Raw genomic sequence first — 17,782 nt, 5'->3', positions numbered from 1 at the left:
TGCTCTTCGTGTTTAAGTGCTGTCTTTCTGATTTGACTGGTTCCCAGATAAGTGGTAAGGCATTGAAACCAAAACAACCCTAAACTTATTATTTTTTTGGAAACAAAGTACAAGTTGGGAGGCTTTCAGTGCATCCAGCTGGATCTCTAGCAGTGGCAGGAGATTAGTTTGTGGGCAGGATATAACATCTCAGGTACTGGGCTGAGTTTAAGCTGAGAAGCGTTTTTTTACCATAACATTGTATACAGCCAGAGGCTACAGGCAGCAAATTTACCTTCTCCCTCCAGTGTTTCTCTAAGAATAAAACCGTGATAAGACAAAGGAACAATTTCCAGGAAGGGGTTTATAGCCCTTGTTTGGGAAAGGGTGGATGGAACCTGATTGCCCTTGATATGTAAGGCCTGGTTGGACTCTTCCCCTGAACAGGAAGGAGCAATGTTGAGAAGGTTTTCCTCAAAGCTTGGAACCTTTGGCAATGCTACGAAGCCTCGTGTGGCCATGTCCTGGGCTGAGCAGGCAAACTGGAGCAACAAGGCCAACTTTTCCCACAAGCCAGCCAAGATGAGCTTACTACAGAGACAAATAGGCTTTTGCCCTGTAGGTATGTTCCCTGTGAGCATCTGGGTTTGCTGTAGTTGCCTTTTCTGTGAAGCTACAGGCTTATTTCTGTTGTGCGGAGAATTAGGAGGTGTTGTAAATTAATGAAGATCAGAGCATAAAGCCTTTAAGCAAACTGATCGTTGTGCTTGCTGGAAGAAGGTGAGTCTTTCAGGCGAGCAGGCAGTGCGGATGAGAAGGAGGTAACTCCCACGATGTAGTGGGGGGTTGGTGATAGGCCATGTCAGAACAAAGCCGGGCTCTGGCAAGTTCAGTCCTGCATCTGTGGTGCTCTGTGGACATCAGGAAGGCTTGAGAAACCTTGCTAGTGAACGGTTATGGGACACAGTGGTCTCTGAAGTTTCCTCTTAACCTCCTCCAATCCCTGACTTACTGCAGGGGACAGCACGACTTGTTTGTCTTCATTTGTCTGTCACTCTATGCCTGAATGTTATTCTCATTCCTGTAAGTGCCCTGAACTGGCATGGAAGATCTATAATCTCCTGGTGACTATTTCCAATGGGTTTCTGTGATGTTCTAGTGCTGAGAATAAGCTCAACACTGATGTCTGTTGCTATCCCAGTGTCCCCATGGAAGGTACTGTCTGACACCAGAAGAGATGGCCAGAAAAGTTTAAAGGCTACTTGTTTATAAGCTAAATAGGATCTCCGGGTCTAGTGGATAGCTCTTTTTGAATTATAAGCATTCTCAAAAAATCACCAGCTCTGAGACAAGCAACAGCTGAGCTCCAGTATGGCTCTTTCTCTGATTCCTAGAGGGCTGGAAGTGCTGAGAAAGGCCAGAGGAGCAGGTAGATATACTGCTTGGAAGCTAAATGGTGATTGCACCACAGCTGCAAATAGTAAAACACAGAGAAAAACATGGCTTTTGTAGGCCTCCTCCTCTCTTTAGAGTACTCTCAAATGCACAGAGTACACTCCAACTTTATGAAAGGAGAAATGTGCTCCTAAGCATCAAAGCAGCCATTTTTTTTATTTCCCCCCCCTCCTTTGAGGATGGCGCTGAAGGTCTGTGCCACTGTTTGTCCCACTTGTCAGTGTGGCAAAGCCTGTATTGCTGCAGCACCCTGTTCTTCTGGAAAAGTTGCTATGAAGAGCTCTAATGTACTCACTAAAGCAAGTGTGCTGCCCCCAGCTTGTACTGGTGCCTAGGGTTATTTCTCCCTAGGTGCAGGACTCTGCGCTTGCCCTTGTTGAACTTCCTGAGGTTCCTCTCCACCCAGCTCTCCAGCCTGTCCAGGTCTCTCTGAATGGCAGCACAGCCCTAAGGTGTATCAGCCACTCCTCCCAGCTTGGGAGCAGGCAGTCTTTATGCCAGGCCTTACACTCGTCTGTCTGGTAGGTAAATCAGTTCAACTCATCAACCTAGCAAGAAAGTGTGTTGTTATTTTCCTGGTTTCTTTTTCTACCATTTTTTAATGAGCCAAATCAGATTACCAATTGATCAGACCAGCACCAGAGCAGATGCAAAATCAGCACTGAGATGTGCGTATAGACAAGAACGTGCAAGTGGAAGGGCAGAGGAAGCAAGACCTCCACTTTGCAGGAAGCAAATGTTAATTTTCCTCAAGCCTGTTATAAAACTTTGCCTTGAATATCCTGGCAATTGTCAGCTCTTACAGCCTACTAGTGATGGGTATTTGGCTTTTATCTCTAACTTATTGGGATGTTAAGGAGATTGAACTTGGAGTAGGCTCAGATGAGCTCTTACTGTGTGAGTTGGGGTTGCATCAAGGGGCAGAGTTCTGAGGTGGTTGCAGTTCTCCAACTCATGTCTCTGTGTTTGTCCCCTTTCTCTCCTGCTCAGCTTGGCATTGCTCTGGGCTTTCTGGTCCCTCCAGTTCTGGTTCCCAACGTGGAAGATGAGGAGAAACTGGCCTACCACATCAGCATCATGTTCTTCATGACAGCAGGTGTGGCAACCGCCCTCTTCATCCTAGTTGTCATAGGTAAGGAAGTGGAAGCATACGTATGAAACTAAGTGGAGCCGAGAACGTCAGCCTGTGTGTGAGGGGCCTTTGTGCTAGGGAATGGGCCAGGGGAAATCATCTGGGGATGTGTCCCAGCACACAGCTGTTTATGTTGTGTAAGACTGCATTTTGCTGCTCCCAGCCCTTAATGAAAGGCACATGTATGAGGGATGCAGAGTGGTGAGTGAGCTTACCAAATCTTTTGTAGTATCCTTTGCTGATGTAAAACTGACATGAGCAAATCCTTTGAAAGCTAGCCTTGGAAACCTTTCCAGGGTCATAGACTTCTTGCCTGCAAACAGGGTGCTGGTTCTTGGGTCATGCTTTGGGCTGATTAGCTCTTAAAGGTAAAGAAAAGGAGGCAGGTTATATGGCATCACAGGAACATACTGTTCCCAGGAGAAAGAAAAAGGAAAACAGTTCAGAGTGAAGAGAAGAAAGCATTATGGGCAGTAGTAGGATACTAGAGATGTGATTCTGCCACTCAGCACATGAAGTGGAAGCCAGATCTTTGGCATGACAGACTGGTATACTCACCAGAGGGCAGGGCCAGTCTACTCAACTCTAATTTTTTTCATAGGCCTCTTGCTAGCTTGTTCATATCATCTGGTGGCTGAGTCAGATGGAAACTTTTAAAGATTCTGAGGCAGGGAATAGATGAGGTACAAGAGTGGCTGTCTAGTATCTAGTGCAGCAGCATCACCTGTTATTGGGATTCCTGAATGGTACTGTAATGCTAATTAGAGACAGCAGAGAGCTTGGCCAGACTGGGAAGAGCCAGGTCTGAAATAAAAGCTGGCATAGGTCAGTGCTCTCTAAGCACTGGGCACTGGAGGGCACTGGGCCACCTTTGTCTGCTTGCTTTTCACATTCCCGTTAATATCTCCAGACACTGCAACTGATAGTCCATTTTCATACAGATCAAAGCATTATTAGTCTTGCAAACGCTTGTGCTGCTACCAGAAACTGACGACACAAAATGCTAATTGAAGGCAAGATGCTTTCCCAGTTATTGCTGGAGGGACCCTGTTCTCTCCTGCTCCTGGGTATGTTTGTGCACCGAGATTAAAGTTTAAGAATGGTGGTGTTTTATACACTTGGTCCTACTAGCATAGTCTCTCGCATGGTTCCGCTCCAGGTGTGCCCAGGCTCCCTGGTGCACTGTCACAAAGGTCTGTTCTGTGTGTTTCCAGTCTTTAGAGAGAAGCCTCCACACCCTCCAAGCCGAGCTCAGGCCTTGATCCAGTCAAGACCGCCGGAGGAGTATTCCTATGTGCAATCAATCCTCCGCCTGCTCCGCAATATCAACTTTATGCTGCTTGTGGTCACTTACGGTAAGGTCCAGCCGTTCCTCTATGCAGTGATCATGGCCAGACATGCTTAGCTTCTCCCTCGCTTTCTGTGCTGTGCCAGTATGGTAACTGGCCTGAGTTGTTCCAGGGAAACATAAGATAGGCTGTGCTGCCACAGACCAGGGGTCCTTCTAGCCCAGTAATCAATCCAGCACTGGCCATAAGTAAATGCCTAGGGAAGAACAAAAACAGGGCAAGCGTATACAGGGCATATGCGTATACAGGGCATATGCACTGCGTATTATTCTCCCAGCTTCTAACCATTTTCTCTTCCAGGGATTTCCTCCGCTTGTTGTATCTTTTTTAGTAAGCTGGTAAAGTTGCAATGGACTAATCAAAGTTCTTATCTAAGAAAGATATAGACCTGTGTCTGAGTGCAATTCACTGTGCTGTTGGAAGATGGAACAAAAGATGTTAAACTTCTCAAGAGAAGTGTGTGATGCCAGGCATCCCAGTGGAGGTGATGTGTGCGTAGGTACACAAACTGCATTGTCTTCTTTGATAATCCCCATGGCAAATGGAAGGGAGGATTTGAGACCAGCTGGGTTTGCTGCTTGCTTCTTTCTTCAACAGTCTTGGTCTGCATCTCTGAGGGCAGTGTGATGTGTTGGATCAGTTCCTGATTCTTAATCGTCACACAGAGAAATGTTTTTAAGCTTTTTTTTTCTTTAGCTGAGACAGGGAAAACCTTTGCTGCCTATGCCCCAAATAGGCTGCACTGTAGCCAGATAGTCTGCAGGGAGTTCTGTCCCTACTTCCTATGTGCTTGCTGTGGAAGCTCCTCAGGAGAAATAGTGGCTGAAGTTCTGAAGTTCTGCCATTCTGCCAGCGGCTTGCCTGAAGAAGCATGTGGGTGAGTAGTGAGGTTGGAAAAAGTGAGATCATGGCTTTGTACCTGCTGAGGGTGCTAATGGTCTTCAGAATTATCAAAATCCCTTCACAGTGCATTAGTGTCCTAGGAATGGTGACCCTCTTGGATCACCCTCAAACTCTGCTGTTTTGCATTACAGTTGCTGTTTTTTTTTTTTTTTTTTTTTTTTTTTTTCTCAAAGGGCATTAGGTGCTGGAAAGTGGAGATAGAAAAAGAAATTGTCAGAGGCAGACAGTTGGACCTTGTCATCTGCTCTTTTCGTGCTTATGAGTCAGGATAAAGAAAGGGGCAGACATTAATTGTCATAGGGGTAAGCAAGTCCTGGAGCAGAAAAGAGAGCTCTCAGTATGAAGAGCGTATTTAAAATCTGATCTCCCTGGGATAAGTCCTTTCTGGCAGTTGCAGAGGGTTCTGGAAAAGCTATTTAGCAACTGATAATTCAGCCCCTCTTCTTTTTAGTCTGTGTGTTTATTCTGCTCCTCTTTGTGCCAGCCTCATGTCAGTCTCCAGCTTGACTTTTCAGGCCTCTGGCAGCAAAGATGGTGACTGACGCTCAGGGAACAAAGCAATGAGACCTTTTTTTTTTTTTTTTTTTTTCCCTCTCTAGTCTAGCTTTATAATGGGGACAGCTTTTCCTACTCAAGTTGAAAGCTATGTTGACCAAGACTGAAGAAATCTGCAGACACGTGTGCAACTGAATCATCCTCCCCAGCTAACATAAAGATATCTGCAGTTCCTCTTAGCTTTTTTATTAGTGGAGTGAGTGTCAGCAGCAGAGAGGGGAAAAACTGCTGCTAGTTCATTTTCCTTGGCTGTAGAGAGAGTGGAGGCCCTCAAATAAGGCCAGGTCAGAAAAGGTCTGCAGTCTTCTAAGGTAAAATGGTATTGCCAACAGTTGCCAACTCTTACTGTGACAAGGCTTGCAGTGCTGGAAACATTGGTGGCACTGAGTCTGTGTTAATGTTAGCAAGCTGTTTCTTAGGAAAACCTTCATGCTGCCTTTTCCCTAAGGCTTCTGGCATTGCTTCAGTAAAGCTGAGGCATGATACAGAATAAGCATTTATTAATAAACTCTGAATTTATGGAGTTGGGCTCTGTACTGGAGCTACATGTTGCTACAGAGAGGCAGCAGGGAAGAAGTGGTAAAGCCTCCGAAAGACTGGTGAAGTGGGAGTGGTGAGTGGGCTCCAAGGAGGCAGCATTTGGTGAGATGAGGGAGCAGTGAGGAGGAGGAGGCAGGACAGTGAGATCTCCATAAGGAACTATTGTTCCGGAGGATGATGAACATGAGGAAGAGGAATATGAGCTGTTCCACAGGCAGGAAATAGATGCTTAGCTACAGGAGACCTGGGTTCTAGCCCAAGCCTTAATAAGGGCTCGTTTTGGAGCCATGGGCAGTAATCTTCCCCTTTCTGGCCTCTCTAAAATGGAAGGGACACAATAGAGGAGGTCTCGAAGATTTTCTTAGGCAGCACACTGCAAGCACGCTGTGGTAACTAAATAATGAATCAGGTGAGGCTGGACACTTGGATAGCCTATTCCCAACTACTAGTACTGTTTTTACCATCTGTATGGGTAAATGGGCATATCCTCAGTGCCCATCCCTTGCCTGTTTTACAGGCATTCAAACAGCTGGCCGTCATTCATGGGGAAATTTCACTGAGCAACTGTGACATATGAAACGCCTATAACTTTTGCTAGCCCTCACAAATGCAAATCTGGCACATTGTGTTGATTCTTAGAATATTTTGTCTGACTCTGGTGCCAGGTGCTGCTGCCAACTCTGCATCTCTTTCTGCCCAGCTTGGGAGCAGGGGCCCTTGTTTTTCCTGGAAATTGCATGCAGCACAGAGCCTTTGTGGAGCTGGCGTGCTGACAGCAGGCTCAGCTGCCACAGCAGAGTCTGGCTGTCCCCACAAAACTGTCTTCTTAGCTGGATGAGAAGCAGGGAAACACAGATGACTGGTCTATGTTTATGTCCAGCTTTGAGGTGAAACAGTAGTGGGTAGAGGAATGTACTATCTCACTTTCCCACGTCCTGGCACTGCAGTTTGTGGAGTGTCTCTACTCTTTCAGGGTGCTCCAGAGATGGAGTTGGGGCAAAGCCTAGTTAGGGCCTTCTAGGCTGCCTTGCTGTAGCGAACTGTTGGGAAGAGCAATCTTGCAAGCCTACGAGGCTTCTGAGGGTTGTTCTCTCTCCTCTCAGGCTGCAGGCCCTGCTTGAGTTCCAGGCCTTGCTGGGTGGCTTTTGGAAAGGACACAGATTCCTCTGCAGAGTGTGTTACTCAGCTTATCAGCCTCTCTTGTTCCCTCCTGGCACATGCCTTCAGGCCAGGGACTGTTGCGGTAGGCAATGGGCTTGTGGAATCGCTTGCCTAAGTTCTTCATCTGTAGCTCTGTGCACATTGCCGTGAGGCGGTTGAGCAAGCTCCGCTTAGTGTTATTGGGGATGGCATGTGAAGGAAGTGTGATCTCCCCTCCAGCTGTCAATCTTGCTCCCTTTTGCAGTGTTTTTGAGCTGTCTAAGGCAATGGCTGCCCCCTGTCCCACTGGAGGAATAGGCTAGGTGCAGGACTGCTCGGGGCTTCAGACATACAGGAGGCTTCTCTCTGAGCGGGGATTAGAGCTCAGGGTTTTGTTCCCTCTGTCAAGGCTAGACTGCTAGACTGCACTTCTGTATCATGTACTGACATGTTTTTGCTTTTAGCTGAATTTGAAGGAGGAAAAGTGGGAAGTGGAAACTTGACATGTCAGCTGGGCTGTAGAATTTCAGGCATCTGAGCCAGTTTTTAATAAGCACATGCCTCCTTCCAGAGCCTGCAGATGTATGGGCTGCCAGTGGTGAAATCTCCCTCCCCACCCAGGATCACTGAAGCCTTAAAGAGGAAACCAACTGCAAATGTAAATGACTTTCTGAGAAGAAAGTTGAGCTGACTGCTACGGGCCTCATCCACCTGGGTATGGTTTCTCAGTATCACCCACGGGAAGAGGGTAGCCATTGCAGTGCTGCTGCTCTAGCCCTCTCGTGGATGTTCTCATCTATTATAAGCAAAACTCTTCTTGTTTGTGCCTCTCAAGAAGAAACTTAACCAAAGTTGCATATACACTGGAATAGTGTCCGACAAGGGTTTGACCAGTATCGCCCCAACGGTTTCCATTTTCACCTTGGGTGATACTGAGAAACCTTCACCAGGTGGCTGAGGCCTGTAACAGTCAGTCTAACTTCCCTTTCAGAAAGCTAATTACTTTCACAGTTGTGTGGTATTTTTTTGTTCAGGCTTCAGTGATATCCTGTAAAAGGCAAGACATTTCCCATGCAGACACACACACCAGGTGCCTCGTGGAAGTGCTGTCTGTACTCCATCAGCTGTGCTCCTACTTGCCTTCTGGTGTCTCTTGGCTTGGAAGGACATTCTTTACTGGCTGTCAGGAGGGAGAGTGCTGTCAGGCTCTTTTTGGGAGAAAGCCTCCCAGGTCAATGGGACTGGTGTTATTTAAGTCCCTGGCCCTTATTAGAGGTGTGATGCTGAGGCAGGTGCTTTGTAACCTTTTTTTTTTTTTTTTTCTTGGCTGGTGTGGAGGAGAAAACTGCATCTCTAAAGATGGATCTGGCTGTGTGAGGGAAGGGCTAAGACCCCATGTAGGTCCTATGAAACATTTTGGTCCTAGAAATGTGCACAGCCTTTGCTCTAGTGCTTCAGGTTAGAACAATCCTGAGACTGCAGGCTGCTTCCTCCTGTGTGCTGAAATCTAGCTGTCCTTGGTCTGTATTTATTCCAGTAAGCTGTGGTCAGCCAGGCTGACTGGCTGTCCTGATACTCTGCAGCCTTGTTTGGGATCACTGCTCCCAAAGATCTCGCTTCATTTTTACCCTTTCACTATTACTTCAGCAGGAGAGTAGCAGGCTCTGAATGTGCTGCATTTTTGTCCCCTCCATAGGTTTGAATGCAGGGTGCTTCTACTCCCTGTCCACTCTGCTGAACCGCATGGTGATCCACCACTACCCAGTAAGTGCCTCTGACCCTCAGGGCCCTCTACTCACTGTTGTCCAGAGCCAGCTGCCAAAGGAGAATCTGTGAGAAATCTGATGCTACAGTGCTTCCGGCTGGCTCTGGCACAACTTGGCTGGCTGGCTAGAGAGCACTGGTTTTCTTTGGTCTCTGTAGCATCCCATGCAAGAGCTTGTGAGCAAAGACAGCTCCTTTGTAACTGAAGAGACAGTGTTTTCCTTTGAGAAATTATCCTAGACGTTGCCTCTGCCCTGTCCCTGGCAGTGATTCCTGCTGGGGTGTTTGCGCCTGGGGACTGCCCACACTAGCACTCTTGTAGCAGGAGGGTGGGATCCAACTGCAGCTGAGCTTCTATAGTGCTTGCTGCTGGGGCTGAGTGCCAGTGAGCTCGCTCCCATGCCACCCTGTAGTTGGTCCAGTGTTTCCTAGCAGATCTGATATAAATCTTGATCACAGGCAGCAAGTTTTGTAGGATTTATGCTAACTCCTCTCAGAAGTGCCTTTTCACATTGGGTTCACGTTTCTCCTGGACTGACTCAGTTAAAATGCCACACTATTCTTTGAAGGCTGGAATAGGATGCTGCATTGACTCATATTTAGCCCAAAAGGTCCTTGCAGACTCTAGTTTTGGTTAGCATGTTACTGGGAGAAGACATGTGGGGGGAGGCAGCTTTGGTGTCTCTTCTCATCCGAGTTCTCTGCACTTTGCTTGTTGTTGGCTATGACTTGGCTCCTGCGTGTTTGTGTGTGTGTGTGTATGTCTTATCACAGGGGGAGGAGGTGAATGCTGGCAGGATTGGACTCACCATTGTACTGTCGGGCATGGTTGGGGCCCTCATCTCCGGCATCTGGTTGGATAGAACCAAAACCTACAAGTAAGTCCCTTGCTTGCCTCTCTGCCCCCAGCGACTATGCTCTGCCTCTGTACTGTGTGAGGAACAAGTCTGCGCAGATGCAACTGTGCTGTCTGGGAATGAATTGCTGGGAGGGATTTGCAGGGAAAAAAAAAGGTTATTCTGAACCCAGATAGTCTAATGTGAAACTTGGAACGGTGTGTTAGTCTGCACAAGGCCAATACAAGGTCCGTTACTGGTGCTTCCTATTCCTGGCATGTTTGTGGACTGGTGGAGTTCGCTCATCAAGGTGTGTGTGTGTGGCTCTTTCTGCTGCCTATTTGGCTGGTTTTTGGATTGGCCTGGGATGAGAGTTTGAGTGTTTGCATGCAGACTCCCCCTGTCACATGGATATGAATTTAGCTATTCTGGCTGGGGTTGCTTAGAGGCAGCTGAGATGGGATCTCAGGAGGGGGGCCTGGAGAGGGGTAGAGAAGAGATGGAGCAGCCTGTCTGAGCAGGGAAGGCATAGGCTGCCCAGGAGCGATCTCTGAGGCTTGGCTGGCAGGTAACAGGGTTTGCCTGGGCTGCTCAAGTGGATTGGCACTTTTTTTCCTGGCAGACAGAGCATGGCAGACTTCCTGGTGTGACTGTTCCTGTTGTGACCTTCTCTTATCAAGGTGGCCATGAGAGCAGTGTGTTGTCGTGTCCTGGGGTGGCCCTGGCTAGGTCCTTGCCTGCCACTAGTGTAAGGAGGGGAGGGGTGGCCCAGCAGCTGCTTTGTCAGGGCTGAGAGAGTTCTTGGCACAAGCAAGATCAAGACTAGGCCATTTCTCTGCCCTTACAAGCTAGCTTCTGTGAATCTTTGTCCTACTTAATGAAAGCACCATTGAATCTGGTGCCCAGAGGCATTCAGTGTGTGTGGTGGTGTATTCAGGGCAGAGGCAAAGGGTGGGGCTGGGTGATGTGGCTTTGCAGATTGCAGGTTGGCAAAGCAGATCTGGACAGCACACTGTGCTGCCTGCAAGGAGGCAACTAAGGGTCCCTGGGGTCCTGCAGCTCTGCAAGCCCCCAGGCTCGTATCTCCCTGACAAAACTGGGACCTTGCCCAGTAGACCTTTGTAGGGGGTCCTGGTGGATGGAGAGTGCCTGTGCTGTCTTACGGGGGGATCCGCATTAACAGGTTTTCACTCTGCCCGCTGGCTTTGAGCATGGTGCTGCTGTCTGAGCAGCTCGGGGAAGGCAGGGCTTTACAGCGGGAGCAAGTGATGTGTTGGCAGCTTTGTCTGAAGTGTGAGGGCAGCTTCAATGTCCTTTCCTTCCAGAAGCTTTTCACCTGGGAATCCCCTCTGCCTTTACCCAAGCTAGCTGCTAGCTTGGGCCAGAGAAGCACCATCTCACTGTGGGTATTTAGGTGAATCTGACTAACTGGGCTTGCAGCATCTGAAGAGACCTCTGGTCCTAGCTGTCAAGTACAGAGATCATAAAAAGGGAGGAAGTGGCCTTTTCTGACGAGACAGAATGGTAGATGAGGGCTCCTGAGGAGCTGAGGAACTGGAGCAGATGACTGATACAGAGACCAGCAGGTTGCTTGCTGCTCTTTCTAGATCGTTGCATGCAGGTGAGTGTTTCTCTTTTGGCAGCTCTGAGAAATGGAAACACAGCTGCTCTGAACTGCAGTAGCTAACTGCAATGCGACATGTGTCTTTCCGACCTGGGGGCTAGTGGTAAGGTGGCCTTGCCTGGCACTGCTAGGGCAGGTGGTCTTCGTGGCTCTCCCTGAGTCGAGCTAGGCTGCAGCACAGGGGCTCGAGAGCTCCGTGGCTCACTAGCCAAAGCTGGGACTTGCAACTTGGCAGCGCTGGGGAAAAAAAGTCCTGGGTTTGTTCCAAGACCCCTGTTTGCTTGAAGGGACCAAGTAGATGGACAGCTCAGACAAGAGCTGGCTGAGTGTACAGAAATGGGTTATACCACCCATTGAATTTACCCTACATACTCCAGGAGATATTTGGGGCTAGATACAGCCTTATATGAGGAAAAACTCTGCTAAGAATTTCTTCCCCATTGCAGCCCATGATGTGACTTTCTATGGAACTAGCAAAATTTCTCTGAATGCTATAGAATCTTTATTTAGTCTCATTTAAAAGTCTATTTAAAAAACTATCAGAATGCCAGATGTTCTAGATAGGTATCCTCCCCCTTCCCTTCATCACACAGATAGTATCAGGGATGTAATGGTAAGCACATGAAAATCAGAAAGAAAAGATATCAAGTCCTTTTTTTAGTCAGCTTAGAGGGGGGGGGAGAGAGAGAGAGAAAGGCTGATGAACAGAATCCAGCTGTGATTGAGGGGAGCAGGGGGAGGTTAATAACAAGGAATTGCAGAGCTCTGTATGCATGTTTGATTTTTCTTTTTTTACTGTCCCATCAGCAGTTCCTTGAAAGGATGAGGCTGTGCTAAGTCAAGTTTTCCCCATCTGTTGTGCTTGGGCATCAGATGGCCTCATATTCTTGCAACTTATTTGGCAGACAAATCCCTGCAGCAGCCGCTGCACTGTTCTCTTTGGAATTGACAGGTACATATTTGGCCAGTACAAATACATGGGCTGTGTCGTGATGGGAGAGCTGTCCCAGAACTCGGGCTGCCTTTGGTGGCAGGGTTTGCTGACAGCAAGCCATCTATTTAAAACAACACAGTTTTGACGTGAAGTTAAATGAGACTGACTGTACATCTTTGAGTTCCTGCCTGAGAGGAAAGGTTGTGACAGCGGGAGGCTACTGATTTGCATTGGGTGTCTTGGTATTTATAGGTGAGTCCAGCCTGCAATCGGGGATCTAGGAACTGGATTAATCAGCACTTTGAATACGCTTTGCTTTCAAGGGCAGTGTTCAGATGGCCAAGGGCCGAGCTGCTTCCAGACAGTTGCGTTCTGCTGTCGTCTCTGTACTCAGAGATCCGAGATGCCCATCTCTCTCCACTGGCCAGACACAGGACCTTAAGTGCTGTTTTAAACTTAAGTGTGTATGGCCCCCAAGTGTATTTAAAATTTGGGAGAGGGAGGGAAAATGTGGGTGGTGGAGAATGGGGCACTTGGGCCTTTCATGCTAAAAGAAGGCTGTCGGCCTGGCCTGGCCTGAGCTTTAGGCCTTCTTGTTGCAGCCTTTTCCAAGCTAGTCCCCGTGTGGTGCGTATGCTTTCACTCTGTTCTGCCGTGTCTCTTCTTTCATAAACACTTTACCAAGGTTGTCCTCTTCTGTGACCTTCATACAGAAGGAAGGTGACGGAATACTGACCGCAGAAGGCTGTGGGGCGTGAAGACCAAACTAGCCCTCTCCGATTCTTCCCTTTTCTAGAACACGAAAACCTCAGTGTCTTCGACAGTGAGATCCTTATGGGAGTGTGGGGACAAGGCTTTTATTCGGGGTTTCGTGCAGCCTGGAACATGCTGTCCTCAATGGTAAAGCCCACGAAGGCCGTCTGTCATCCCAGCCTATATAGCAGAGAGCGCTGGAGCTGCATGTGACATCCCAGTGAGCAGCTAAAGCTGTGGCACCTGGCTGTGGCCTCCCACCCGCCCCCTTCTTCATTTGTTGCTTTTTGTTCAGACCCTCTTCCTTCAGATGTTGCTTGGCTCTAGTGTTTTCCCAGCTCTGCTTCCCTGTGAGCCTGGTCCTGTCCTTTTTGCCTTTCCTTGCCCAAGTGATCTTGTGGGCCACTGCTGGCCCTGGCCCTGGCCTCGGCCCTGGCCCTGTCTGTTCCTTGCTCTAGAGCTTCCTCTGGAGTTGGCTGAACAGCGTGGGTTGTGCTCTCCATTTCAGTCCTGTTCCCTGCGGATGCTATCCCTGCCTGGCTTTCTTCTCCGAGGTCCCTTTCTCACAGTCCTTTGTGCAAGCTCTTTAATCTGCCTCTTAAAGGAGTAGGGAATGTGACCGGGGGCAGATGAATGTCAGGGCAGCTTAAGTTCACTCAAGTGACAAGTGTGTTGGCTCCTTCACAGATCTCCCTCTGGCTCTGCTGCAGAGACTTGGCAGCTGGTGTCCTGGTAGCGCTGCCTCCACGTTGGTGCTCTGGGCTCCTTTCCCAGACCTAGAGCACAGAGATAGTTTAACCTCTGTTGTCCTAAGGTGATACAGCAGGATGTGTAACTTCGACCATGCACTCTACACACTCGGTACCCTTCCAGGGAGACTGACTGTACATGTTCCAGTAGCGATAACCTAACAAGGACTTATAATTATCAGCCCTGACAAGTTGCCTAAAGCACCAGGATTTTGTGCAAATGCCCTCTCTGAATCTGTTCCTCCTTCATGTTTTTCTATTCCTGTAAGATTTATATGGTTATGATAAGAGGACTTTGAAGCAAAAGCAGGCATTCTTCCATGCTCTGGTGTCCCTAGGACCACTGTCCTCTGACTAATGAGTATGGAGCACCCTTCCACATTTGTTTTTCCCCCCACAGGAGTTCCTTGCCTCATCCTACCCATGCCCCAGTAGGTACCTGCGTCTTAGTCAAACCCTTTGCTTGAATGCAAAATTTGGGGTCTTATTTGGACAGTTGGGCACTAAATCTTTTTTGTCATCAATGGTACTCTCACAGGAGCAGGTGCTAGCTAAAGTCGGGTTTAGCAGAAGTCTACCTGTGTGCTTGAGGCTGTTTCATGCCGCAGAAGCTGCATCCAGTGCTGTCTGTACATGCCCCGGGTAGAGGCCCTGCTTTAGAGCGCTCGCTGGAGTGTATCTGCAGTGCTCAAGCCTGCAGTTCGTGTTCTTTCACAAGGGCCTATCAGTTTGTTTCGTCTTACTGGAACCTAATGATTGAGCGAAGTGGATCAGCGAGGAAGTTTGCTTTCTCCTCGAGCAAGCTAATGCGCAGCAGATGTGGTACGCATGGCAAGGTAGAGTAGCACTCTCCATTTTTTTTCCCCCCACCTAATCCTGCAATTCCAATGGAAAGTACCATTTGCTTTAACCTGCAAGAGTGGCCTGCTTGTCAGCCAGTTTGCTCTAGTTCTCAGTGGGAGATTGCATGTTCTGGGAACTTCTCTGTTGCAACTTGGCTAATGACATGGCCTCAGTGTGAAGTAAGGTCCTGACCACATCTGGTCACTAACTCAGTTATCATCTTTGCCCTGAAGATGAGGAGCCAAGGCACAAGTGTAGGCAGCTGTGAAGGTGGAGTAATTCAGATGCAAACTCCCTTAAATATTTGAACCATAAACCCAGGAAATGGGACAAGACTTTGTGGGACTACCCTGAGAACTCTGCACTGAGACCAAAACTAACAGGAGATTGGAGGGAAAACAAAAATACCTATCTCCAGACACGTATCAAGTGTCCTCGCTGGCAGAAACTAAGCTTTTCAGGATCACAGCTGCTTCATGGAGGCCTGTACTGTGTAGCGTGTATTTTAGCACTGATTTGTGTGGTTTGGTGATGCCTTTCTGTGGAAGCAGCATCCAGTTCAAACTTGGTCTGTGCAGCCCAGGGAGCTGGAGAGGAGAACCTTGAGTTTCTTCCCCAGTCAGCTCTTTTCCTCCAGAGCTGTTCTGTGCCAGGGGATGGGAGGAATGAGAACTCGGGGGAGACATCTGAGGAACCGGTACGGAATAGAGAGAGGCTTATACTGCCTATGGTAATTCAGTATACTGGAAAAAAATTATTGCAAATACAATACTGGTTGCCTGTTACCAACTTGAGGCTGGATTTCTGACAATTAGTATTTATACTAAAACAAAAATTAAATGTGAAGATAGTCAGATGTAAAATTTTTCTGTTTCTTTAGTAGAATTGTATATACTGATGCCAGCACATTCTTTAATGGATTAAGACTGTAAGAAGTGCAACAAGTAGCTTGTGAATATACCTATAACTGGTTCCTTGAAGGCTCCTCTCAAAATAAAAAAGTGAGTCTTTTTCAAGTCCGGTAGCTGTTCTGCTTTCGAGATCCTGTTGGAATTTCAGGCAGTTACAGGATTTACCTTTCCTCCCTCCCTCCCCAAGTATGTGCTGCTCGCCACCTTCTGTCCTGGAACGGGCCGTGTTCCCTTCGGATGTGGGAAGGAGTCCCTGGTTATACACTCAGGGGTGGCGACTGCCGTCGCTTCGGTAAAGGTGGTGTGGGCTGCTGCGGCTGTCTCGCAGCGCCGAGTCCAGCAGCGCTCCTCGGCGGAGCCGAGCTGCAGCCTGGCTGTTCCCCGGGCCTTCCCTGGGGTGCTTCCTGGTGCAGGGGCTCGTCTGCTCCCCCACGCACAGCGGAGAGCTCACGGCTCAGTTGCTGCTGACGGTAGTACTAATCCTACCAGGCACCCCGTGGCTCGTGGGTCTGAGCTGTGAGGGCACCCTGCGTTTTAGATCGCCTCTCCACTAAGCGGGCAGCTTAAACATAGGAAGTAGTGGCAGTGTCACTTGTTTTGGATATCGTCGAAAAATACAGGTCCATCAAACAGCATCCTTGCTTTTTCTCAGTATTTCAGAGTTCTTTTGACCTGATGGTGTCCTCTCTGGCACTGAGGGTCTGTCCTCTGTATGTGCTCCCTCCAAATCTTGGAGGGGCTGTGCAGCCCCTCTCAGCTGACCCGTGCATTGTAGGACTGCCACGGTTCCCCTCTTCACCCAGTATTCCCGTTCTGTGACTGCACTGTCCCCTCTTCCCTTTGCTTTCCTGCTTGTGAGTGTTCAACCACTTCAGCCCCTACTTACTTATAAGTGTGTTTAACTGGTTATAATGCAGAGGGTGCCCAGGAACCCTAGCCAGGAGGAACAGTCATTAAAGTTAATGAACTCTTCATCTGGCTTATTTTCTGTCCACTCACAAGAGAGAGACGATACATAGCCAGGGAGCAGTCAGCCCATGGTAGGATCTGAGCTTCTTGGCTGCCTCATAGGGGCCTCCTTATAGGTGCAATGTCACTTCTGACCCCACAGGGTGAGCAGAATGCCCCTGAGAGGCAGGGAGACAGGAGCATCCACATCTCTTCTTGCATCTCCTGCTGCACTGCTTTGTGTCCAGGCCTTTCTGTGCTCTGTGTCAGTGCAGTTCCTCTGTCTGATAAGGATGCTAGAGGGCTGTGCAACTTCCTTGTTCCTGTGTGCTGCAAGCTGTACTGAGAGCTGTGGACAAAAGGAATAGGAGGACTGCACTAAATAAACCCTGGATTGTGCTTTGCCTTGCAGACAAACAACGCTAGTGGTTTATATCATGTCTCTGGTGGGAATGGTTGTCTACACCTTCACTCTGAGTCTAGGTCTCCTCTGGGTGGTCTTTGTGACTGCAGGCGTGCTGGGGTAAGTTCATGTGCGGTCTGCTTTGTGCTGCATATTGTCTGCTGGGAGATGAGGAGGAGGCAGGAATCGTGGCCCAGGAGAGAGCGGGGAGGGTTTTGGTCTGTCCATGGCTCTTGCTTGGGATAAAGATAAAATTATGTGTTCTCTGCATCTCTTGTATGTGTTTGATTAGTCAGGGACATAAGCGTAGCCTTGCTCAACTGTAGTTGCCTTAAATGCTTCAGGCAATCAAATGAAAGGATTTGAGAAACAAGTGGGACTGGGATGCCACAGATCCTAGCAGGGAGGAATGAAAACCACATGGGTCTGGGTGGCTAATTGGCTGTGTTGGGGATTGATGTCCTTCACAGTTGCCCGGGGAGGTGCTGCCTTCAGTGCCTCGTTCTCATGGCAAGTGGCAGCTCAGTGCTGGCCTGGTTCTGTGCCCCGAGGCTCTGGGCACAACTGTTTGAGAGTAGGAGTGCCCGGATGGGGAAGTCAGACAGCTGTGGGCTGCAGCAATGCTAGGAGACACATCCTGTGCAGTCAGTGAGGCACTGTAACAGGGATATGGCTGCCCTGTGCCTCTTCAGTCATCCTTCCAGCAGCTGATGAGGCTTCCTTTCTGTGTTTTTCTTTACAGGTTATTCATGACAGGGTACCTTCCCCTGGGTTTTGAGTTTGCTGCAGAGTTAACATATCCAGAATCGGAAGGAACATCATCAGGGCTCCTTAATGTCTCAGCACAGGTAGGTGTACTGTTTCCCTTTCCTTACCTTCCAGAACCTCTCTTTAGGCAGAAAGATCAAGTCACAGTTCCCACTCCTGACCCCCATTCTTGTCCATGATTATTGTCGTGTACCTC

At 48.6% G+C, this 17,782-nt stretch overlaps 1 protein-coding gene across 1 annotated transcript in view; it reads left to right on the top strand.

Moving 5' to 3' along the window:
* The window catches only part of FLVCR2 (FLVCR choline and putative heme transporter 2), a 37,550-nt gene that overhangs the window by 10,473 nt on the left and 9,295 nt on the right, over positions 1 to 17,782 (top strand). The window contains exons 2-7 of the mRNA XM_062576300.1: positions 2,425 to 2,566; positions 3,781 to 3,921; positions 8,750 to 8,817; positions 9,592 to 9,695; positions 16,828 to 16,938; positions 17,561 to 17,666. Of these exons, the coding sequence (XP_062432284.1) occupies positions 2,425 to 2,566; positions 3,781 to 3,921; positions 8,750 to 8,817; positions 9,592 to 9,695; positions 16,828 to 16,938; positions 17,561 to 17,666 (672 nt within the window). The remainder of the gene's footprint in view (positions 1 to 2,424; positions 2,567 to 3,780; positions 3,922 to 8,749; positions 8,818 to 9,591; positions 9,696 to 16,827; positions 16,939 to 17,560; positions 17,667 to 17,782) is intronic.

This window comes from Rhea pennata, chromosome 5 (assembly GCF_028389875.1).
Source record: "Rhea pennata isolate bPtePen1 chromosome 5, bPtePen1.pri, whole genome shotgun sequence".
Classification (NCBI taxonomy): Eukaryota; Metazoa; Chordata; class Aves; order Rheiformes; family Rheidae; genus Rhea; species Rhea pennata.
Note: the sequence above shows the minus strand (reverse complement) of the source record. Positions and strands in the feature narration are given on the sequence as shown.